The following is a 26,228-nucleotide window of genomic DNA, read 5'->3' on the forward strand; positions in this document are numbered from 1 at the left end:
GTGGGGCTGGGGCTGGGGCTGGGGCTGAGGCAGGGGCTGCCCAGCCAGGGTGAAGCACCAGACTGAGCTGCATAGGGGATGGTTCCCACTGCTGCACGCATCTGCGTGCAAAGCAGAAGGGGCTGTGGCTGCAGTGGTGCCGAGCTCTTCCGGGCGGGCAGTTGAGCCAGGCTGCACTTGGTGCAGGCAGCAGCGGTACTGGGAAGGGGGCCACGGTGGTGACCACAGCCACCCCAAATTTTGCTGTAGCCCCCCCCCAACACCCTCTCCCAGCGCCACCGCAGCCCACCTCGAGTGTAACCCCAGCCTGCCTTCACCCAACACGCAGATACGACAGCACATGCCCTGTGCCCTCCCAGGGTGTGTGCATCAGTGGAAGCCACCGCCTCCTCCCCACACCCCCTGGACAAGCCACTCACAGCCTCAAGCGAGGGAGGGAGGGAGGGAGTGGGGCTGGGGCAGAGTCAGGTACTGCACAGCTGGGACAGAGCTGTGAGAGGAAATGACAGCTCCTGCCATTACGTGGGCCCTGGGAGGCATGGGGAGTGTGTGCCTCAGATCTGTGTGCATGGCAAGCGCAGGCTGCTGCTGTGGGCTGGGGCTAGGGCAGTGCTGGGCTCTTCCTAGCAGGAGACTGGACTGGACTGGTCTGGGCTGCACTCAGGGCAGGCAGTGGCAGTGCTAGGAGGTGGGCTATGGTGGGGGGACTACAACCACTCCAGAACTCACTGTAGCACCCCAACCCCTTCTCCCAATGCCGCCACCACCCACCCCAAGCACAGCCCTGGCCAACCCCCCCACCAGGAAGAGCCCAGCACTGACCCCAGCCCACAGCAGCAGCCTGCCCCACCCTACACACAGATCTGGGGGCACAGCCCTCCCCTATATCCTTCTAGGGGTGCGCATAGCAGCAGGAGCCACACTGGCTGGGCAGCCCCTGCCCCAGCCCCACTCCCTCCCCCGTGCTAGGCCAGCCAACCCCACTCCACATGCAGATCTAGAGCATATGTCCCCCATGCCCTCCTGGGGTATATGCAGCGGTGGGAGCCCCCTCCCCCCACACCTCCTGGACAAGCTGTTCGTGGGTTCATCCCGCGCTTTGCCCTACCTGTGCAGCCCTGGGCCCAGCCCCAAACCCAGCCCCCTCCCTCACTGCCCCTTGATCTGCTCCCCCCAACCCCTTGATCTGCTCCCCCCTTTAAGAAAAATAATGAAATATAAAGGGGTACATGAGCTGAAACTTTGAGAGAGAAAGGATACACTTGTTAAAAAAGGTTGAAAAACCCTGCTCTATAGCACTTTTCACCCACAGATCTCAAGATGGTTTGGGTAGGGGGTTGAGAGGAGGTTCCCCCACAAGTTCCCACAGCAAAGCAGGGACAGGATCAGAGCCAGGTCTCAGCTTACATGACTTCCAATCCATTGTACACTCCACTAGGAATACTGACTCCATCATAAGGTTCTGCATCCTATTATAAAGAACTAGAAATATCTGTAAAATTGACTTGGTCTCCATATCATAAAACTCCTATGAAACAGAAATATTTTCAGGTGGGTTCCAAAAATGGAAGGGATTCTATTGCCCAATCGTCTAATATAAATGAGCTGTTCTGGATAACAATATACCAAACAACCACACAGCTGCTGAGCTCAGACACTATTTCTTTCAGCCTACCACATGCAGGTATTCTTACCTTGTCTTAGCTATGGTACCTGCCTTAAAGGGTTGCTTATAACATTTATTATTTTATTTCTAAGAGGTTGGATGGTAACAAACAAAACTTTCAGTGCGCTTTTTCTAATCTTAGACAAGTTAATTACTTTTTGCACATGCATAAGGGGAACATTTTGAGGCCAAAGAAAGTGGGTAATTGGAAAATATATCACAGCTTATATTACACAAAAGATGGACAGTTGAGTTAGACACTTGGAAATCAGGTTCATAGATTTCTAGGGTTGGAGGGGACCTATTAGATCAGGGGTGGGCAAAATGCGACCCGCAGGCCAGATGCAGCCTGCCAAGCCATTCTATCCGGCCTGCAGAGTCCCTAAAATTTTTAGAAAATTAATCTTAATCTGCCCTGGGCTGCCTGTCATGCAGCCCTTGATGGCTTGCCAAAACTCAGTAAGCGGCCCTCTGTCCAAAATAATTGCCCGCCCCTGTATTAGATCATCAAGTCCAACCCCCTGTTCTGGCCAGGAGAGAATGCTGGGGTCAAGTAACCCCAGCCAGGTGCTTATCTAATCTCCTTTTCAACACCTCCAAGGTAGGGGAAAGCACCACCTCCCTTGGAAGCCCATTCCATATATTGGCAACCCTCACTATAAAGAATTTCTTCCTGATGTCCAATGTAAATCTGCTCTCCTTCAGTTTATGGCCGTACTCCATACTTTGAACAGAACACACAGTGTTGTAGTTGGCTCCATTTCATTTTTGTCACCAAAGTATCCCAAAAGTCCATTATCCTCAGCTTCTCAAATTACTAGCAACCTGCTTAAACTAGGAAGACCTAGAAAGCAGCTATGCTGCTCAAACTAGGAAGAAGATTCACACAGAATCATAGAAAGTTAGGGTTGGAAGGGACCTCAGGAAGTCATCTACTCCAACCCCTTGCTCAAAGAAGGATCATCCCCACCACAGCTTTGTTTAGCCAGGTCTTGAAAACCTCCAAGGATGCAGATTCCACCACCAACCCTGGGTAACCTGTTCCATTGTACCCTCCTAGTGAGAAAATTCTTCCCAATATCTATCCTAAACTTCCCTTGCTGCAACTTAAGATTGTGCTCCTTGTTCTGTCATTTGCCACCTCTAAGAACAGTCTAGCTCCATCCTCTTACAAACGCACCTTCAGGTAGCTGAAGGCTGCTAATTAAGTCCCCTCTCAGTCTCCACTTCTCTAGACTTAATAAACCCAATTTCCTCAGTCTTTCCTCATAAGTCATGTCCCCCAGACCCTTCACTATTTTTGCTGCCCTCCACTGGACTCCCTCCAATTTGTCTACATCCTTTCTCTAGTGGGGGGCCCAAAACTGAGCACAGTACTCCAGATGTGACCTCACCAGTCCTGAATAGAGAGGGGAATAATCACTTCCCTTGACCTGCTGGCAACACACCTACCAATGCAGCCCTGTATGCCATTAGCCTTCTTGGCAACATGGGAACACTGTTGGGTCATATTCATGTTATTGTCCACTGCAACCCCCAGGTCATTTTCGGCAGAGCTGTTGCCCAGCCTGTACTGATGCATGGGATTGTTCCATCCTAAGTGCAGGACTTTGCGCTTGGGTATAGGTTGTAGCTGTGCTGTTCTAAGGACATAAGCAGACCAGGTTCTTTGGGTGAATCTGATATTTTTTATTAAACCAACTTAAGTAGTTGGAAAAAATTTTCTTAGCAAGTTTTTGGGTTTACAAACCCTTTGTCAGGCTAAGGAAGCATCTGCAGTTGGTGTGCGCTCTTCCTGGATGGAATGAATACAGATTTCTGGTACTGTGAAATCCAAGTAAATCATACACTTAAAGCTTGACTGCCATTGAAAGATTTGATCATCAATAAAATTTCAAATCCTTTACCTTGTCTTGAGTGTCTATCCTCTTAATTTTTTCACCTATTGTAGCTTCAGCAAGTAATGCTAAAATACAAGAAAGATGCACATTTGTCACTATGCCTAGGTTTTAAAGAATTTTAATACCAATTTTGCTAAATGGTAACATTTGACAGACTTTTTCATTTCTGTATCGAGTAAACTGACTTCTATCGGAGATGTTACAGGAATGAATTGGTGGGGAATGTAGTAGTGGATGGCAACTTGGGCAGCAGTGACCACAAGATGATTGAATTCAGGATCCTGAGGAAAGGAAGGATGGAGAGCAGCACAGTAAGGACCCTGGACTTCAGAAAAGCAGACTTTGACTCTCTCAGGAACTCACGGGCAGGATCCCCTGGAAAGCCAGTCTGAGAGGAAGAGGAGTCCATAACAGCTGGCTGTACTTTAAAAAAGCCTTACTGAGTGCAGGAACAAACAAACCATCCCAATGTGCAGGAAGACTAGTAAGCCTGGCTTACGGAACTCTTCAGTAAACTAAGTCACAAAAAGGAAGCTTATAAGAAGTAGAAAATTGGACAAATAACTAGGGAAGAATATAAGAGCATTGCTCAGGCATGCAGGGATGAAGTCAGGAAGGCCAAAGCACAACTGGAGTTGCAGCTAGCACTGGATGTGAAGGGTTTCTACGGGTATGTCAATAGCAAGAGGAGGATCAGGGAAAGTGTAGGTCTCTTATTGAATGGGGGAGGCAATCTTGTGACAGGACGCAGAAAAGGCTGAAGTGCTCGATGCCTTTTGCCTCGGCCTTCATGGGCAAGGTCAGCTCCCAGACTACTGCAGCAGGCAGCACAGTTTGGAGAATAGAAATCAATGGCTTGATGTCTAGTCAGCAGCTGGTATCAAGTGAAGTGCCCCAGGGGTCGGTCCTGGGGCTGGTTTTGTTCAATGTCTTCATCAGTGGCCTGGAAGATGGCACAGAGTGCACCCTCAGCAAGTCTGCAGATGACGCCAAGGTGGGGGCAGTAGTTGATATGCTGGAGGGTAGGGCTAGGATTCAGAGTGACCTACACAAATCAGAAGGGAGGAGCTGTGTCTGAAGCAGGACCTTAACATTTAAAATGAATTTCCTTTAAAAATTAATACACTATTTGGGAAGACATGTGGAGCTTGCAGTAGCATACTTGTGTTGGTACCAAAGGAGCTATATGCATTTCAGAACCAGTAATTTGATTTAAGTGTTATCACATTTACATTATAGTTTAACAGACAATAAATCAGTTTAAGTATCTTACTCTAGTTTTACTTTATTACTTCTTCAAACTACAGCTTTTAAGTATGGGTTTTTTTTTAATTTATCAGTGGGTAGGGGGGGAACATAACTGAAGGTTTAGGTGGTTTAAAATATTTTTCATAACAGGACAGTCTCACATGCTCAATAAAAATGAAAACTAAAAAAAAGGGGGTAACTTGCATGCCTCCCTATAAATTACCATATATACACAATTTTAAAACAGAGTTCACTGGAAGATAACTACTCTGTGACTACTTTCAATTTGTTATACATAAGGTTTTGATTTTCAAATGGACATAAGTGTATCTTAGAATAAAGCAAAGTAAAGTAGTGGATGGAGGCAGAAATACTGCTAGTGTTGAGATTTAAAAATGAATGGAGATATTAGGATTTCATTATTAACTGCTGCTTCCTGGATGGAGCCAGCTACTTTAATGTTTCTCAATCCTGTCCAGCCCAAGACACACTTACATTAATAAAAAATTTCTGTGGCACACCTGTTAAAGTATTCCCCATGCCCATACTTATGAGTAGCTCATTGCCGCAGCAAAATCCTATGGCATACCTATTCAGAGCCTCTCGAACTATGCATCCCCCATAGCCAACACATGCAAAGTAGATGAATTTCCTTCTGCTCAGCTGGTTCTCTCTCTCCCCCACCGCCAACACATGCGCAAGTCTTCTGTAAATATCTCACTGATGTAGCTGATTCGTTAGTGCTAGGCAGCTGGAGAGCTTTCTTCTCATTATTCCAAAATTCTTGCAGCACACCATGGAGCTCTTCATGGCACGCTGGTGTGCCGTGGCACACCGACTGAAAAGCACTAAGCTACTTGATGCATTTTCTCCTTGTCAACTAATAGGGAGTTCTAATCTTTGCATGGAAACTTTTTTTATACTTAACGTAAAAAGGATACATTGGCACTGAAATCTTTTTCACAAGCTTCTAAACGGTGTTCTCAATAACTTCTGATAACAAACACTGCAGACTATTGATGCCCTACATGCCTTATTAAAAACTGCTGCCTTTTCATTGCATGCCCCCATGTACTTTCAGTATAAGAAAGGACGAACAATTGCCTGCTCTGGCTGCAGTACACCACTGTCTAACTTACCATTTCTCCTCTTTAATATAAGCAGCCAGAATCTTTTAAATCTCTCTTCATACTGAAGTTACTTCCATGCCTGTAAATAATCTTATCACTGCTCTAAAGTACCTGTTGCTGCTTTTAAGATATAGTGCTCCGGGGGGGGGGGTATACCCTTGATTTAATGACATTTTAGTATCATTTTCCATTGACACAGCATAATACTGTATACTTTAGACCAGTGGTTCTCAACCTTCTTCCTACCAGGACCCATTTGCAAAGGTTCATGGCCTGTCCCGACCCACAAGCCCCTGGCCCTGCTGGTGCATGGCCCACAGTCCCCATGCTGGTGTCCCTCACTCCCAATCCACAGTTCACTACCCTCCACCCCCACCCCTGCAAGGAGGGCCCCCAGCTTGGGCCACAGCATGGTGGCTGTAGTGGCTCTGGCTCACGAGGGCGGCAGCAGAGTGAAGCCAGCCCCAGTGTGGGCTGGAGGGAGGAGAAAGGGAGGCCTGTGTCAGTTCCCACCCTAGGCTAGGGCTGCTGTGCCACACCAAAACAGGTCACAGCCCCTTCTGCCTCCTGAGCAGCACCTCCCAGCTGCCCTGCCCCTGCGAGCACCCAGCCCAGCTTCAAACCTCTCCCCCACCCGTCCCCCTCTGGAAGGGGCACGCACCTTTCCACTGCCACTCTGCTCTGCCAGTTTCCGTGATTTCCTGGGATCAGCATTTTTCAACCTGTGGCTCACAACCCTCTGAAATCTTCTTGCGTCCCACTTTTGGATTGCAACCCTCAGGTTAAGAAATGCTGCTTTAAACCTGGACGGCATATTTGACAGGTTAATATTGCTGACAATAATGTTCAGATGTTTTCCTCAAGAAGCTGCAGTTTAGATCTGGAACTCACTAATATGTAAGAGTAGTTCAAATTATTCTTCCCAGTGTAGGTGCTGCCTAGCTTTTGCAGCACAGAATTTTATTTGAAATTAAGCTGCTCATTCACCTAACTTGGTTAGATCCCATGTCTAAAGCTCACTATACCCTGCTCTTGACTGACTTAAATAACTACATTTTCTACTAAGTCTGCCATGCCATAGTTCAAATCTTTTTTCTGGTTTAATGGATTTATTTATTTTTTTAATTAAAGGAGACATAATTTTTGATGTAATATTAAAGTAAGTCCACAGATAAACTACAACAATAAAATATAGGTTTATTAGAAGGAAATTTTCCATACTTAAATACCTGTTTTCCCTCTTTTAGGTTCTATGAAAAATGCACATTTTTAGGTGACTTTAAAATATTTTTTCTCTGCAAGACTGGCTACATCTGCAGCCATGAAGGGGAAAAAAGCAACTGTAAAATGTCCATTACCACACATCATTTATTTATATACCGAGTTAAAAAATACAAATATTTTATTACAAAAAATTATCAAACAACTGTGTACATACAGTAGTATTGTCAATAGCCAACATGTCAATGTACAATTAATTAATAGTAACGTGACAGTGATAGAAAAGCATCGTTCAAGATAAACTAGAATGGCATAATATTTTGGCAACTGTAAATAATTACCACCCTGCAACAACAGATATTTCAGTTAGGAGTAAAACGTCTAACTATTAATGGTGGGACAATGAAAACTATTTTTGCCATGATAAATTAAAACAAAATGTATCATTCTTCCTTTCTCCAAAAAGAATCTCAGAACAATGGATCGTAAAGTGCACGAGGCCACCAGGAAAACTATTTTTCTATAATCCCACCTGTTTATTTTCTATGCTCTAAACATGTACTGTAACACTAAGGTTTTCAGGGATTCTGCCCTTGACACCTTGAAGGTAAGCTTTAACAGACATCAAACTTTCTGAACTGCATTAAATCATTCTAATGGAACTAAACTACTAAAAATATGAAACATGCCATTTGAGAGCTGTGTTAGTTTCTCCCAGAAATACCATTTCTGGGAATAAGTTTTACTTCTGAAAAAATATAATAATATTTGTTTCATAAGACTATAGATCAGACAAGTCCAGTATGTAATAGTACTTTTAGCTAACTGTTTACCATTTACATAATAACCCCAGGCACCTGTGCCCTCTGTGGTTGACATAAAATATAAGTAAAAACAATGCTGTCTCCTTTACATTGACTTTATGCTAGAATTTTAAAGTAACCTGAAAAAGAAAACCATGAGTTTGGTTACTATAAACTAGGTTCCTAGACTAAGAAAGTGCTCCTCAAAAATTTATCTTAAAATATTGCCTTTATTTTTTACAAGTAGTATGGGAAAACTTACAAAAGGTTACACACCAACACTAGCAAAGCTGTTCAGGGTCTCAAGTTTAAGAAATTCTGTTCACATCAGATAAAAGAATACTTATACCATTGCAGACTATTCAGAAGCAACATCTGAGAACACCCACCAACACCCACAAGACAAGTATGACAAGTTCACTGAACATATGAAAATAAATTGCTAGTAAAAGTGATAATTGCACAGTTACCACACACAATCTAGCCACTAATAATAAAAGTAAATGTTTTATATTTTAAATATACAGTATTTAATGAGGAGTTCTTAGCCTTTATATTTGAAGGGCATACTTCATATCTTAGGCACTGGACCCAATTTAGAGGTAAAATGTCTGTCAACATGATTAAATGTCACCACCTATTAAAGGACATCCATATGAAGCTTTACATACAGCACTACAAGTACACATTGGATATTGCCATAAAATTAAGGAGAATACAAAACATTATTAAATACAGCTTTCATCCCATGGCACATCAAGCATAGTAACACCACTTATTACACGTGTGGTTAGAAATGGTCAATTATGATTATGTTTTATTGAATACTTTCCTTTCTGCAGCTGGGAAATATACAGTTTGGACTTGCTTCCATCTGGCCTCTTAAACCAAACTTCATCGTGGTTAATTGTTGTAATGATAGCACTAAAAGGAAAAATTAGATTTCACCATTCAGACTTAAAATTGACTATACTATAAACCAATGGATCAATCTCATTGCTGAGTATCATAGCATATAATTGCTTGCATTCAGAAATGCCAAGCTCAGAAAAAAATACTGACTGCCTCCTTCATACTTTCTCCATTTTTGCATTCAACTAAAGACATGCGTATATCCAAGACTCACTACATCTTTAGTAATAACTTTTCACTTACGTGTCTTTGTGCAGTATAATGGATTTTTATTTTCATTTGTCAAAAGGACATGCATCTTTTGCCTTAAAGACCATTCAGAGTAAAAAATATATGCTTGCCTCTGAAATCCTTGTAAAATTATTGTCACTGTCCACCAGCTTATAGTGGATTCCTTCACAAAAACCTAACAGGTCAAAGCCAAGATGCTTTTCAGTAGAGAAAAAGTTAGGAAAAACTTACGTTTTTAACCGTTAGCCAGTATAGCTAAACAGGAAAGAACGAAACAAAAACAAAACAAAAAAAACCCCACTGAACCACCTGGCTAACCAACTCTTTTACATGAACTATTTCTCCTTGCATGGTTTCCTTAGTTAAACATTAGTAAGAATATATTCTGGAGCTGTAGGTTTTCTAAGTTTTCAGGCACGCTCTATTCTCTTCTTTGGACCTTTTGCATAAAGGACTGAAACAAAACATGGAACTTGATTGTCTGTGGCATGCAGGCTTGGTCGTTATTACTTTGACAAACAAGTAAACCAAAGAGAACTGTATCGGTCTCTATATCAGATGGGCACTGATATAAAGAAAATTTTCCACATCAGAAATCGGCCCAATGCGGCCGATAATTTGTCCAATAAATGCCTGTATATGCGCACAGCTGCAGCACAGCACAAAGGCAGTGAGAACCAGAGCTGGCAGCTGGTAAGTCTGGTATAGTGGAAGAGGAAAGGGAGGGATGCGGGGGGGCAGATCAAGGCCCCCACGGTGAGGGATGGTGTAGGGTTGGGGATGCCCAGCCGGGATCAGGGTGGGCAAAGGAAGTGGGGGTGCAGCTCCCACCACTGTGCATAGCTCATCCAGTGCTTGTCTGGCAGCTCTCACCACTGCTCCTGTTGCTCTCCCAGGAAGGCATGGGGGGCACATGTACCACCAGATCTGCACGGGCTGGGGCAAAGCAGGACAGGCTGGGGCTGGACTCTTCCCAGCCAGGCAGATCTGGGGGCACACGCCCCCCTCCCCACCCCCACTGCCCTCCCGGACAAGCAGTAGAAATAGCAGAAGCCACCAGATGAGAACCAGACAAGCTGCTCACAGCAGTGAGCGCCACCCCCGCAACGAGCCATGCCTCCATCCCATGCCCACCTCAGCCACAGCCTGCAGTTGCAGCCCACCCCATACCACGTGCTTCCTGGGGGGCACATGCCTCCCGGCCCTGGACAAGCTGCTTGCAGCTCTGTCCCATGCCCCTCTCCGGCCCGGCTAGTCAGTGCCTGCCCCTGCCCCATTCCCTCCCTCACCGCAGGGACCTTGATCTGCCCCTCCACACACCTCTTTCCTCCCCTTCCACCACACCAAACTTACCAGCTAAATGCAGCTCTTCAAGCTGAAGAGCTGCATAATTGGAAATTGGATCGGTATCGGCTGATATGCTTCCTTAAAAATCAGCAATCAGTATCGGCCCCAAAAATCTCTATCAATGCACCCCTATAAAGCAGCGCTGTCCAACATCCAAGTGGCCGGGGCTATACACCCTGTGGGCTACACCAGCAGAAGACATGAGCCCCCTGGGCCACATGCCGTGTAGCTGCCCTGGGGTCCCCAGCTGTGGGCTCCCCCACTGAACCGCACTGCATGGCAGCCCTGGGCCATGCCATACCACCAAACTCCCTGGGGCAGGGGCAGCAAGTGGAAAACAGAAGAGGCAGGGGGAACTTGGAGACCCTAGCTGCTGCTGAAGCCAGTGTGATGGAGAGAGGGAAGAAGGGGAGTCCAAATGAGAGCCCAGGGGCTGCAAATTAACCCTCAGCAGGCCACATGCGTCCTCAAAGCCACCAGTTGGACAAGCCTGCTTTAAAGTGTCAGGATCCAGTACAGGAAGGAAAATGTCCCTTAAGTTTCAGCTTCAGAGCAAATTCATACGGTGCTGAGCTCTTCAAATATAAGGACAGCAATTTCACTCACTATATGAAAGCAATTTCACTCATGGTACTGGAAGTAGAAATAGCATGTGCAGAGGTAGCTTAGACCTCTCTGCACAGCACTACCTTATGCTGTATAGATTTCTGGTACATAAGATACCACCAATTATAAATATGCTATGTCTGCACAGCAGCACAATGTGCCATGTAGACATACCTCTACCATCTTAAATATGGTATAAAAGTCTAGATTTAAGAGACACAGTATTTTTTTTAACCAGGGGTCAGCAACCTTGTAGTGGGCCTAGCAGTGGGCCAAAGTAATACTGCTCATTCTGTGGCAGGCTGGTGCTTCCCACCCCACTACCACACTGCTGTCAATATCCAGGCTTTGCTTTGCTCTGGATCTGACCCACAGGCCTCAGGTTGCCTTGGTTTATACTATTATTTATGCATTGGTTATCAACGATCTCTGTGTGTTCCATGAGGCAGCATTTACATAGTTAGGGAAAACAAACAGATGTCCTGAAGCAGGCATTTTATTTTCTGAAATAAACCAGTAACCAGTAATTGAGAAGGCAATAACGCTCGACTAAAACATGTACTTCTCCACTCCGTGTACACATATATTACTGTAAATGAGAGAAGGCAACAAAATGACCTTTACCTTGCAGGGCATTCATCTTTCTTATCAATACATATTGTCTGTCCACGGCCATACCATTCTCCATCATAATACAGTCTTCCTTCTTCAGACCTAGCACTGTGCATATGTTTTTCTAATTTGACAGGTGCTAAAGCAATGAACAGAGACACCATTAATACTGAACCAGCATAAGTTAGGTTCACAAATAAATTATCCACATACTATCTACATCTGTCCTTCGGCCAATGAAAGTTAAGAAAGCGAAGAGGAAAGGTGTGTTTGTTTTTGTTTTGTTTTTTTATTTCCTGTTGTATTTGTTTCCATGAAAAACACTATTTGTATTTTCAGAAAGAAAAAGACATCATCAGATCTGCAGCTCTTTTGTACAGAATGAGAAATCTGGAAAACGTAAGAGAAGCTGATATATTTGTGGTAGGATTTTAAATGGCAGGCACTGAACACCATTGTTGGCTCTTTTGCTGCTTGTTTCCTTTCCTCCCCTATACACTGGCATTAATAAAACCCTCCCAAATAAAGAGAACATCCTTGCCTGCCTTCTGTGTAGTTTCCCCACTATTCCTTCACACCTTTTTTGGTTTCCTTTTTCACCTAGCACAGACATTTTCATGCCTGCCACCTTGGCATTACCTTTGATTTGCTCAAATTAAGAAAGCATAGTAAAAAAAAAAATCAAACTTTCCAAATGTTACCCCAAGCTCTGAATTCAATGTCCTGCTCTGTACTGCCGCTGAGGCCACATTGATAATGCTGTATTAATACATATATGCCAGGGGTTTTAAACCTTTTTGGATCAGTGTACCCCCGGCAGTTGGACACAGAGGAGACAGGTAGCAGTGCATGGCCGGATGCAGAGCTGGGGGGGAGTGTGCACAGCTGAACACACATTAGCACACACTAGATGCAGAGCTGGGGGCGGGGGAGAAGGCAGGCAGCTGAACACTTCCCCCACCCCCCACATCTGGCCAAGCAGACAGTGCCTATGTGGCAGCACAGGACAGTGTGTGGCAGCGCTCTATCCCCATGCATATCCCCTAGGGCCTTTGCAAGTACCCCTGGTTGACAATCCCTGATATATGCATTCACCAAAGGCCCATTCCTTCTGTGAGTATTTTTCTACCATTTAAGTTGATAATAACATTAAAAAACATCTTTTCCCATATTGTACATGCTGTAAAACTAATAAAAGCATAGGATATAAATTTAAGTCAGCAGCCCTGGTGCAAAAGCATGTGCTTCATCAAGATCAGAGAGGAAAGGTGGCAGGCTACAGCCCTCTGCCCTCTTCCTCCATTACTGCACTCTACAAATACACATGTAGTCTCCAGAGGAAATGTGTGCTGTTGTGTTTAAATATTATTTTACAAAGCTAGGCAATACTGAAGTGTTTTTGTGACTTACGTTCTGACTTTACTCTGTGTGGCCCCAACGTAGCCATTGCCTTGAAATACAAAGGAAGAAATCAAGTTAGTTACTTCTTCAGCAACTAAAGCTTTTTGTAAAACTACTTCATTTCAGTATAATGTATTTTAAGATACCTGCATTTATATGTATCAGAGCAGGGTCTACACAAACACTGCAAAGCACTGACTAAATAGCTGAATAAAAGCATACACAGAATATGTACAAAAAACTATTATCTCTTAATTAGCTTGTATTGTAAATAAAGCAAGAAGACATTTTACTCAAAAATTTATAACTGATTTTATATCTATACCAACTGAATCCAAAATTACATAAAATGACTAAAGCCATCTTATAATTGCAAAAGATGCAAAGATTGCAAAAAAATAAAATGCAGTAGAAACAAGCTGCTATTTAGGTTCTTAAAATATTCTTATAATTGTGTTCCACTGTGTTCTATAAGTTTCTTTGCGTAATCTGCTTCACCTACTCTGGTCTGACCCAGAGGGTAGTAATTGATGGAAGTCAATCATCATGGTGTCCTGTGACCAGTGGGGTCCCCCAAGATTCTGTCTTTAGACTCACATTATTCAACATCTTCATTAATGATATGGACATTGGAGTCAGAAGCGGACTGGTCAAGTTCACTGATGACACCAAACTTTGGGGCAAAGCATCCACACCAGAAGACAGACGGGTGATCCAGGCTGACCTGAACAGGCTCAGCAAATGGGCGGATGAGAACCTGATGGTGTTTAACACCGAAAAATGCAAGGTTCTCCACCTTGGGAGAAAAAACCTGCAGCATCCTTATAGGCTCGGCAGTGCTACGCTGGCTACCACTACGGAAGAAAGAGGCTTGGAGGTCATCATTGACCACAAGATGAACATGAGCCTGCAATGCAATGCTGCAGCTAGTAAAGCGACCAAAACGCTGGCTTGCATCCATAGATGCTTCTCAAGCAAATCCCAGGAAGTCATTCTCCCCTTGTACTCGGCCTTGGTGAGGCCGCAGCTGGAATACTGCGTCCATGATGTGGAGAAGCTTGAGAGAGTCCAGAGAAGAGCCACGTGCATGATCAGAGGTCAGGAAAACACACCTTACAATGACAGGCTGAGAGCCATGGGGCTCTTTAGCCTGGAAAAGTGCAGGCTCAGGGGTGATCTGATGGCCACCTATAAGTTTATCAGGGGTGACCACCAGGATCTGGGGGAACGTTTGTTCACCAGAGCGCCCCAAGGGATGACGAGGTCGAACAGTTATAAACTACTGCAAGACCGTTTCAGACTGGACATAAGAATTTCTTTACTGTCCGAGTCCCCAAGGTCTGGAATAGCCTGCCATCAGAGGTAGTTCACACACCTACATTGAACACCTTCAAGAGTAAATTGGATGCTTATCTTCCTGGGATCCTACGACCCAGCTGACTTCCTGCCCTTCAGGCGGGAGGCTGGACTCGACGATCTTCCGAAGTCCCTTCCAGCCGTAATGTCTACGAAATCTATGACTTTATATGCACTTGAGGGTGAAATCTTTTCTATGAGCAGGTGTCTATTCTGCTCAATTCCTATGGTAAGTAAAGCAAAGCAGTCTCCAACCTGCTTTTGCTGAAGCCTGACCTGTGCTGTATTTGCCTATATTGTACCAGTTGCAACTGTACCACTTTTTTGCTTTGTTCATCTTCATACACCTATTTTCCTCTCTCTCTCCCTCCCACCCAGTGTTTTTTTCTCCATGTTTCTCAGCATTTTCCTATCTTCTGCTTTTATCTGTTTATTTTGCTTTCCCTTCTTTGGTTCCATAGGAAAGGGAGGAAGGCAGGTGTGCAGTCAAACACAACCAGTTTTACATGCAATTTAAAGCAACCTGCTTACAGTAAGAAGTGTGGATTCAGCATCATGAAGCTTTCTCCACATCGAAACTTTTCCTTCACTCACATCTCCTTGAAGTAATCTGGCACACTACAGATTGGAAAGCACTGCTTTTACATCCTAGTGACCTGCTACTTCCTAGGTTTCATTCATGGTACTAAGCAGGAGGGAGATTTGGCCACCAAGAGATGTAGGAAGAATGGAATTTTGCCTACAGCGATGGTTATTAAATTTTTTATATTTGAGACACCCCTGGATAAATTCAAGGCAACCCTGGCAAATGCCAGCTCCTAGTTTTCACTCTATTTTTGACTACAGAAAAATAAATAGAGCAGTTTTTCTGTTGGAAACAACCCAGACAGACCACAACTATGGATTTCTTTTTGAAGTGTCTTGGTTTATCTTGTGAATCACATTGGCAAACCTGACACTGCTAACATTATGTGGCACCCTGCAGCACACTTGAAAGGATCTCAAGGCACACTAGGGCCATGGTACTCTGGTTGAGAATCACTGGCTTACAGAGAGTTTGTGTCAGAACTATGGCATGATTAAAGTAGAAGCATAGGGAAACAGTAAATAAGCTGATTTTACTATTAAAGAGAAGTTACTATGCTGATTTATAGATAGGCTTTCAGATCTTTTTTTTTTAATGCAAGTGAAATTCTACAGTACTTCCTCGTGACTACTGCAGAATGCCACAGAATCCAGATGTAGGTTTAGTTTATTACTGAATTTGCCAGAATATGAATTACTCATTTTAGAGATATGGAAACTAAGGTCCATAGGCTAAGCAACATAGCCAAGACCAGATACATCTACCTCAGATCTAGTTTAGAACTGGAACCCTATTTCCATGCTCTAGCTACTAGACCAGTGGTTCCTAACCCTGGGGTCGCAACCCCATTTGGGGTCGCAATGATAAAAAATGGGGTTGCGCACTCCCACGGAGGGGAGAATTATGCGTGGGATGGAGGCAGATGCAGGCTGCCTGCTGCAGGCTTGGGACTCTCTCTCTCTCTCGGGACCCTCCTCACCAGGGCCTCCACAGCAGTGCTGGGCAGGGAGGCTCCGTGTCCCTGCCAGAAGCTGCATGCTGGATGCGCCACCATGGCAAGGCACCCCCTGCCTGTCCACCAGTAACGAGGGGGCGCAACTCCATGCCATCACCACTACTACTGTTGGGTTGCCAGGGGGCGCCCCACCATGGCAGTGCAGCTGGCATGAGGTTCCCAGCAATAGCACCAAGCCTCCTTGGCCTCCTGTGCCAGGTCCCCCCTGCTGGGCTGTAGAGGCCCTCAGGGGAAGGGCAGTAGGGCAGGGAGCCCCAAGCTCGCAGTGGGCAGCCCGCATCCTTCCCACCACCACTGGGCTCCACTTTGGCTGTGCTGCCCACAGGGTTGTGGGGAGGGGAGCAGGGCAAGCTACACTCCGTGTTCTGCTCCAGCCACAGCAGCTGCCACCTCCTGAGGAATAGGCTGGGAAGAACTGTAGTAGACCCACATTAGGAATACTGCCTTGCAATATTTTGGTTCTTAAATTTATTGGAAATACATTTATATATTTGTAAAAGCCATAACAATTGGGAACAATGCTGCTGACATTCATCCTTCAGTCATACCTTCCTTATTGTTGTCCAGTCTTCAAGTATATCGAGGTCCTGTAACATATAAACTATATAGGGGCGTTGAAAAGTTAAGGAAATTCCTTTACTAATAGTGAAACTAGCATACAATATGTACAAAGTAACTCAACAACAACCAGAAATGAGTATGGCTATATACTTAAGTCAACCTGATTTCCCTCTATGAAAAGGTTTCTGGCTTTGTGAGTAGCACAGCAGTAGATATGACCTGCTTCAAAGTTAGCAAGGCTTTCCAATGACATTCCCTATAGGAGTAACTTATTGGATCATCATGATGGAAGAATAGTTAGCACTCAAGATCTAACTGGGAGGAGCTATCAAGGGGGGTTTCCCCTGGAGTCTGTTACTGTTCAATATCTTCATTAATGAGTGGGAGGATGAAATTGAGTGCATGTTAATTACATCTGCAGATGATGCCAAAATGCTGGGGTAGAAGACATTTTAAAGAATCGGATATTAAAAAAAAAAAAAATCACCTTGATAAATTAGGAAAACGGTCTGAAATAAAATTGGATGAAATTCAATATAGAAAAGTATACATTCCGGCACTTAGGACAGAATAATCAAATGCACAGATGACATTTGGGGAGTGATTTTCAAGGTTGCAACAATGAAGAAAAGGATTTGGGGGCTGATATGGACTGCAAGTTGAACAAGTCAACAGTGCATTTGTAACAATAAACTAACATTAACAGTTTAATGTTAACTTGTTAGCAGTGAACAAGTTAACATAAAAAAAAAGAAAAAAGCTAATAGTCTATTAGAATGTATTAACAGAAGTGCTGCATGCAAGCTACAAAAAGTGATCCTTCCAATCTACCCAGCTCTGGTGAAGCCTCACAGAGAACTCTGTCCAGTTTTAGACACCAAACTTCAAAATAGACACGGAAAGTTGGAAAGAGTCCAGCAGAGGGCAACAGAAATGATTAAAGGTCTAGAAAACATGATGTGTAAGGAAAACTTGAAAAAACTGGGAGTTATTTAGTTTGAAGACAAGAAGACTGAGGCAGGGATTTGTTAAGTCTTAAAATACAAAAAAAGTTTTGTTATAAAGGGCACGGTGATCAATTGTTCTGTGCCCAGGGAACAGAACAAGTAATAATGGGCTTACATTGCAAAAAGTCCCTTCGGTTAGATATTTGGAAGACTCTGTAACTATAAGACAAGTTAAGTACTAGAATTGGTTTTGGAATCTCCATCATAGTCTAACTTGTCCTTAAAAACCTTCCAACATTTGTTTGGGATGATTTAGGCAGAATGTTTTTACATCGAGCTGGGTGAAGGGGAGGAGAAGGAGGTAGATTAGATATTTTTCTGATGTATACAGTCTGTACTTGAAAAAACCAAGATAATCCTTGTTTCTTGTATGGCAAAAGAAAAAAGAATACATCACAATAAATTAGAGTTCACTACCTCATGGACAGCAGGAATCTAACTTAGCGTCCCCAGTGCAGCATTAACCTTAATAAATAGGGATTCATTTAACTCTTACCAAGACAAAACTATTTTTGCAGATTTGTCCTGGCATAAAGAGCCCATTTCATGGACATTTTGTGGAGGCCCCACCCCTTGATGCTGATTGGTGGAGAGGTCCCAGGAGGGATGAAGGGGCAGTTGCTATCTTGACTACTGGTTGCCCTTCACCCAGCCCCACCCCTTAGCACTGATTGGCAGAGAGGTCCTGGGGGGGATAAGAGGAGAGAGTCATCTTATCTGTTGTCCCTTTTGTGCTGCCTCACCAGCTGACACCTTCCCCTTATTTTTTGTTTTTTGTTTTGTTTTTTTTTAATAGATTCTGGGCAACCTGGATTTCACAGCTTCCACGAAAAAACTGAAAAATTCACAAGTTAGGTAGGTTCCTAATCATAAGTACTAGTCTATAGAAAAAATGGTAATGTAAAAAAAAAACAAACCCACAAATATCCAAAACTCAGGAAATAAAGATTTAAACACTGAAAGCCGTGTCAAAAAATATCAGCTTTGGATGATAAATTGTTACCTACTACACTACAAATGATGCAAAAAATATCTTACTGGGATGACTTTACAATAAGCTTCAGTTCTTTCTGTCACTAAAAGTTCTATAAAGTATGCCTGTTTAAAGAAAAAACATATTAAAATTATTAAATTTTGAAGTTAACTACTGAGCTTAAAAGCACACTAGCTTTAAAACAGTTCAAGAAACTGATCTGGACTGATGCTTTTAATACCCACTGCTCATTAATTCTTTAAAAACTTTGTTTTTATTCTAGACGAGATCAACAGAACAACTGAATCAGGGTGTAAGATTCCAAATAGCATTACATGTAATGGTGTTACCTGACAAATATACGACTAGAGAGAATTTATGGACACAGAGACTAGTTGATTACCATTCTCTTTGTAAACACAATTTTGGTACTTGAAGACCTACCAGAGATTATTAAAATAATATTTCAATCTTGAATTAAATTTCAGGTATTGCTCATTTCCTGAAACAACTACTTCACATGCAGACTTAACATTAAAATCACTACTAATTTACTGAATGGAGTTTTTTTATATATATTAAAACAAGTCACCCGTGTAGTTTATTCACTGTAAAATCTGACACTATTTAGCTTGCACCTCAAACATTCAGCACCTGATCATCCTTCATTGAGGAATAAAGAATTTATATTTTCTCACATGCTATTTAATTTCTTTTAGGAATTTCTATATTAAAAGACCAGAGTAAATTTACACCTGAAAAAAGTGATCATCTGCCATTTAACTTTCTGCCACTAGCTGAAAGCATCAGCATTAAGCTACATTTATAATACTGTCTTAACTTAGGAACTGTCATTGCTATTCACTACCATTAAGATCAACCATCTTTCCAGGAAATATTTCAGTAAAGCAGCCATCCCAATTCAGTGAACCTCAATTAAAGCACTGATCAGCATGTGCAGAAGAATGAAACAGACATTCTTTTAACACTGGTTGGGAGCCAAAAGCAGGGAAAAGTACTCTGCTGGTGTCAGGCTTTCATTTGGGTTCGGTGCAGTGTTAGATGGCCTTCAAGCCAAGAACCACTATTGCTGTTGGATCTTATGGCTGTAAACAAACATCTTATTTGAGGATTGATCTCAGTCAAAACCAGAAACAAAAGAAAAGAGACACAGGCCTTCATACAGGTAGCCCTTCCAAAGCGGCACTGCTGTTCAGTGAAAGGGGCAGGGCACATAGCCTGACAGGCTTGTTCCCAAAATGAATGGCAGTTAACTTGCACAAATCACTATTAACAACAGAGGTACACAACATTATTCTCCCCTCCCCCACCATACTCTCTCACATAGTCCACAGGTATTTAAAGTGGAACAATGGACTGGTATGTTTGTAGGAACCCAAAACAGAAGACTTTCTCCTGGGAGAAAATGCTAAAAAATTGTGATTACTTACATGGCTTTGTAAAAATGGAAAAGAATATATAGAACCCTTTCCCTGGTAGCTACACAGGTATATAATGGTATTTGTTGACTCAACCTGAAATATGCAGTTAGTCATGCAGCCTACATCTGTTTATACTCTTTGGGCACCTATCCACAAGCAGCAAGGCTGCTCTGACACACTGTACTTACAGTGCAGAGCACACTCAGTTAATCAAGTCTGCGGGAACCTGGTAATTACTGTGCTCCAGCAGACTCTAGCATCTCATGTACCAGCATCCCCTTCCGAAAAATGGTGGTGGGGGCACTTTAACTAAAGCTCATTCACCATTTTTCAGCGAAAGGATGCTGATACTTGAGATGCTCCAGACACTCCTCCCTCCACCGCACTCCCACAGCACGTGTATAAATGGCCTTTGAGCCTAACTCTTAGGATTCAGTCACCTGACCCTCTCACCTCCTCAATGCAAGGGGGAAAAGGGTACACATGAACTATAGCTCAATTTGCTAATACCTAAGGTCCCTCAGTCCTTCCACCAAGTTAGAAGCAAGACATTTCCCTACCCCTTAATTTTAAACATTAACAATCTTGACTTCAGGAATTTAAAACATGCAACTAAAGAGTAACACAAGACTCTTACACTGAAGTAAATGAAGAGGAAACTTAAAAGAAAGCCACATAAAAACACCTATGCAGGAAGAGCACAATAAAGAAATTACACTATCTAAAGTTACATCTTTAATCTTCTATCCTGCTTTCACCTCTATCATTTAAATTAAACCTTTGTCACATTATGTTTCCTTGCCCTCCTATTATGTACAGCCCAATATCAAACTCTGTCTGAAACCAAAAGTATGCTCAACACTGAACAAGTCTGTCCCAGAGGTTTGCAATTGAAGGTGCCAGATTTGCAACATTTACACGCACAAGTCTCTTTTCACTCCCACCTCTAAACTATGGTCCAGAAATGAAAACCATTTCTGAAGCCTCTTTCTCTAGTCTCCAGGCTCATCAACTTGCTCTTATTCATGTCACTATTTGGATCACCTTACTAACTTTCACGTTATTTGCAAAACCAAGTCACTAATCGTTACTTTTGAGGCACAGACCAAGAAACTACTACCTTCATTCTTTCTTCCCCTTTATCAAAATGTCTCCCAAGTCAGCCTCATGAATCATTCACTTTTTCTTCTTCTGCTACCTGAGTACTGTACCAGGTCAACCACATGCTATTAATTCTTTCCTTAGCTTTGTATCCATGGCAACCATCACCTACAAGTTTAAATTTATTTTTTTAGAGCCTTCATTTCTAAAGTCACTAAAATAATGTATAACATTATCGTAAAAATAGCTCCAAACTCTCTTTAGAAGGTTATCCACTCTTTGTCATCTTACATAATATATATGCAACTGTGTCAAATTCAAGATCCCAAATTTTGTCTTTGCAAACTGCTAATTAGAGCTGGTACCATGTATCAGTTGAAACAAATGGCAGCACATCCTTAACTGAAATGTTAATATACATGACTACTTCTATTTTTGGAAATAAATGCTAAATTAGAAGGAATTAAAAACAGTAACTTTTGCATTCACTCTCACTAGATGAACTAGTTTTCTGGCAGCAGAAGTCTTATTCTGGATTGTCAAAATTATATAAAAGGTGACTTATCAAACAAAATCTACCTACCGTGAATAGCATTAAGACTGTATTATTGCCTCAGCTGGTCATACAGCAATAGACTATGATGTTTGGCAAGATCAGCTTTAAAAAAGACAGTATAATCAAATAACAATGCTAGAGGAAGGATATCTGATACAACAACAGGTTTCTTTTTATCTGGACTAAATGGATCCTTCCTTTTCTTCCTAGACTGTAGTTCATCATTCCATAATTCTGAAAGAAATACATTCAGAAACCTTCCATTAGTTGAACATTTTTCTTTAGATACCATGAATTTGCATGTTTAGTTTTCATAATAAAAAATTGAGACAACGCTACAAATCATTTTTTGACACTTCAGAGACTGCAGTGTCATGCTTCGTGAGCCACAAAGTGACACCTCCTGATTTTCATCTTCTCAGCCATGGATATCAAGGGTGTTTTTCTTATTTAAGACAGCCACAGTTAACTCAGTGGTCTGTCAAGACTTTGAAAAAAAACTGAACCACTGCATGCAAAGAGCCCAACAGAGACATGTCTGAGATGGTGTTTCTGCACAATGCCTGCCCACACAATAGCTTACACAACACAGAGGCAAAGGCAATCCCATAATTTGAATGGACTGTGCCGCATCATCCTCCATACAGCCTGGTGGAAGAAGGACGGACTACGAAGGTAATTTTCACGAGCTGGAGGCTGTGCAGCAAGAACAAGGATTTTACAATAATGGGTACATGCCCTTGCTCAAAAAGGCCATTGAAGGAGACTGTGTGAGCCCACCAACACCAGCAGACTCTCCTTATGTCTAAAGACACGTGTTCGTGCCCAAAACCTTGCAAAGAACAATTTTTCCAACTATTTAGTAGGTCTAATAAGAGATGTCACATTTACCAAAAGAAACTTGCCAGCGATAATGTACACATTTTTCATGAAATTTTAATATTTTTTCAATATTTTTTGGCTGAGAAAAAGTAGGAGACATAACTTTGTGACTTGGACCTGGTATTCTCAATTTGGTGGCCATTACACACTTTTACCAACAGTGAAAAATTAACAGCCTCAGAATCAGAGGCAAAGCATGCTGAACATTCCAAAATAACATTGTATATAAGTTTAAGTTTGGTCAGACTTAGAATTAAATCTAGAATGCAATTCTAAATGAGGATTCTAGAGTATAACAAGGTCCACAGATGGATTACCTACACAACAGACTACAACCGAGGGCTTACAAATCTTTCAAATTCTATTTACCTGAGGTAATATCAATACTATGCCTGTCTTCTTCAAGTCTTCTGATCTTCTCTTCTAATTCACTTTGCACAGTATCATATAATAAGAGCTTTTCACTCTGGAAAAGGCAAGAATTAAACATACAAGAATGCATAATGTTACCTAAATGTAACTTACATCAATGGTTTAGAGCCACATTTCCCATTTTACTTTAAGTTCCTCATCCACAGGTTTTGTCAGTGGAAGAGCCTAGGTACTTAAAGCAAATATTTATTACAGATATATCAGGCTGAATACAAGATGTTCAGTGATCAAAGGTAATAACTTAGCGTGATGGATAAGCATGCAAGGCAAAAAAGCTAGATCTCCAGAAATACAATCTCTACTCTGACACAAATGTATGTTTTTCTACTATGACTAATGACAGAAAACTCAGTGGTGAATAGTAAAGGAGGTCTACTATGGATAGAGGTGTACTCCATTAACTTGTTTTTAAGATCTGAAGCAAATATGGAATACAAAGAGCATTGGAAACAATGGCCTACTGAACAGATATTTCAACTGTAAATTATTTTGAGATCTGAACTTTGAAACAATACATTTGCTACCCTTTTATCTGGCTGACAGTCTTCTTCTGAAAATGGACAAAGTATAAATGGGAATTAACTTCTGGGTTTTCAGGAGGGGTCTAATTTGTTTTAATTGCATGATAATTTAATGATTTCCAGAAGGACTGAGACAGTTACAAGAAGACTTAAGATCTATGTTGGTAGCTGTGTCCTATTTTATATACTACTTGAGGCAGTTCAGTGACCTGAGACTATTTTATGCCAGTCAGCTTCCAACAAACGTGTTAAAGATTTCACTGGAGTATTTCTTTTATGCAGAAAGGAGGCTTGATCTGAGTCAAAAAAGTACGTTAGATTCAAATACTACGAGATACCTGAATTGGAAAGAAGGAAAAACTATTAAGGAAACGCAAGATTAGCAGCTATGGAAAGTCAAATAGGAAAGAAAACAAGACAACTCAAGTCTTCATTAAGAATAAAGTGCTAATGTGTAAAAAAAAAACAAAAACAAAAACAAAAAAACCTGGGGGAAAAAACCCAAAAATTTAGTTACAACTTTGTGGTGGTGGGACATACCTATTTTTGTGGGGGAGAAGAGAGACAATAACGGAGACTGAGTGTATTTAAATCCTATCATGTTTACCATCTTTTTCAAACTTACAAAATATTTAAATTCCAAGGAAGAGCACAATGCCTACAACTCCTGTTAGAAATGTCTTTCCAACATCTATTTTAATTTCCATGAGTCACATGGAAAGCCTAATGTCACAAGAAATGTATTTATTAAATTATTTTTATTTTACAAATATAATGCATTTCATTCTTTAATACAAAAGCTAGTATTATTTTGAGAATTAATTTTGTAATAAGAACTTGATACCAAAAGGACAGACTAGATGGAGAAGTTACAATAGCACACACAAAGCTATTGATTGGCCCCATTACAGCAAAACAATGGTTTTGCCACCAGCACTATTGCTGATTTTAAACAAATATCTTCACAGAAACAGATGAGGCTGGGATATTTTATAGAAGCCCAAGAGATTTCCGGTGGAAGCGAGAGACCATGTTATAGGAATGCTCTATAAGCATAGCATGCCATTCATGGCAAGAAGGCTAGAATGGTGATATAGCCTAAGGCAGAGGTGTCAAATTCATTTGATCCTACAGGATGGATGTGGACCATGGGGCTTCTCACGAGCTGGACAATCTGCAAGCAGCAGCAGTGGCATTAATCTCAACAGCTGCCAGTACACTGCAGGCTTGGCTCCAGAACTCAGAGGGTTAACATAGCCACCTCCCCCTCCCTTTTCCCCCCGCTGCCAATTTTATTCACCAAGAGCAACTAAACTCCTAAAATTTGACAGGACTGTTATCCCCCTGGGATCTGGAGCTGCTGTGATGCAACACCTCTAGCAACAAGTCCTGTGGGCCAGATCCAGCCTCTGGGATTAGGTTCTCCAGGTCGCAAGAAGCCCTGAAACCTAAATGATGGCCCTGGATGAAAGGATTCTGACCAAAACAAATTAGCCCTGTGAGTCTTTGGATGCAGAAGAACACATCTAAGCACCTGAGTAATTAAGATGACTATGGGATGAGGTCTAAACAGTTGGAAAACAAGGTCCCACCAGTCAAAAATGCCAAATACATAGTTTGAAAAACCACTTTCAGCACTCGAATGGAAGGAGCTTAGAAGAACGTATTCAGAAACAGGATCCAGTCACATCCAACAGGTCACCCAAGTTACATCTAGATAAAAAGGTAACATTATCTGAAGAATAAATAGATTTATATTTGTCCAGATGTTTCAATTACTGCATAAGCTCAGAGAAACCCTTTGGTTTTTTGGTCAAGTAGAATGTATATCTTAATTTATAGGCCTTGATGCGTCTCCCCCATCCAATCCAAGACCTAGAGAATCAATTTTATTACTCTGTCTATGCAAGTACTTCCCACTTAACTTAGATGAAACCCAGCCAGTACAGCTATATCATCCAGCCCACAGGGCTTCTAGAGGGGCTGAGAATTCAGGGATAGGGCCCAGTATTGAATTCTGGCATACAGACAGCCAATGGGGATGTGTGTCAGCTATATCAGGGCAAGGGACAAGCATGTTAATCCCTGTGGCTCAAAAACCTCTAGTGGATTAACACTACCAGAGGTGCGTCCACATCTGGCTCAAGAGGAGCCCCACAGTCTGGATCTAGCCTGTAGGCCCAAGGAGATTTGACACCCCTGATTTAAATAAATTAATTGAAAAATTATCCAAAAATTGAGAAATGTCTAATCCTCTGGTACTAGTTGTTGAATAGTGGCTGTATTATCAGTTGTTAAAAGCTTTATACATTAAAACAATTCCAAAAATTGCAGTATGATTGTTGTATTTATGGTGGAATAATGCTATAGTTATTTCCTTGGATGCCTAGTATGTAACTCTAATTTCCAAAATAATTTTTAATCTTTAACAAACTCTGTTAATGAAAACATATTAAATTTGCTTATTCAAAGCCAAGCTGATAAGCTGACATGTACTTTCAGGATGTTTCTGATAATATGTTTCTTTCACAGTAATACAGTGAGAAGTTACTTACCATAGTAAAATGATGGCAATAACAACAACTAAAGATGTACTTCTCATTAACTAACATGCAAGAGAGTTCAAAGATAGACAATCAACTGTCAGTTTTAACAAGTTAGCAGTACCTCACAGTGTTGACGAGAAGCTTGAATTTCACATTCATATTTGTTCTTTAC

General features: G+C 42.0%; 1 protein-coding gene across 2 annotated transcripts in view; it reads right to left on the bottom strand.

Moving 5' to 3' along the window:
- Positions 1 to 7,295: 7,295 nt before the first annotated feature.
- Positions 7,296 to 26,228, bottom strand: part of BRMS1L (breast cancer metastasis-suppressor 1-like) — a 56,707-nt gene continuing 37,774 nt past the window's right edge. For both annotated transcript variants that reach the window (XM_019518880.1, XM_019518881.1), the window contains exons 5-10: positions 22,927 to 23,023; positions 21,826 to 21,909; positions 16,584 to 16,648; positions 13,088 to 13,127; positions 11,690 to 11,816; positions 7,296 to 8,893 (exon numbers count right to left, since the gene is read on the bottom strand). In XM_019518880.1, coding sequence (XP_019374425.1) covers positions 8,770 to 8,893; positions 11,690 to 11,816; positions 13,088 to 13,127; positions 16,584 to 16,648; positions 21,826 to 21,909; positions 22,927 to 23,023 — 537 coding nt within the window. In that variant the 3' untranslated portion in view covers positions 7,296 to 8,769. The remainder of the gene's footprint in view (positions 8,894 to 11,689; positions 11,817 to 13,087; positions 13,128 to 16,583; positions 16,649 to 21,825; positions 21,910 to 22,926; positions 23,024 to 26,228) is intronic.

This window comes from Gavialis gangeticus, unplaced genomic scaffold (genome assembly GCF_001723915.1).
Source record: "Gavialis gangeticus isolate Ggan-Ray unplaced genomic scaffold, GavGan_comp1, whole genome shotgun sequence".
Lineage (NCBI taxonomy): Eukaryota > Metazoa > Chordata > Crocodylia > Gavialidae > Gavialis > Gavialis gangeticus.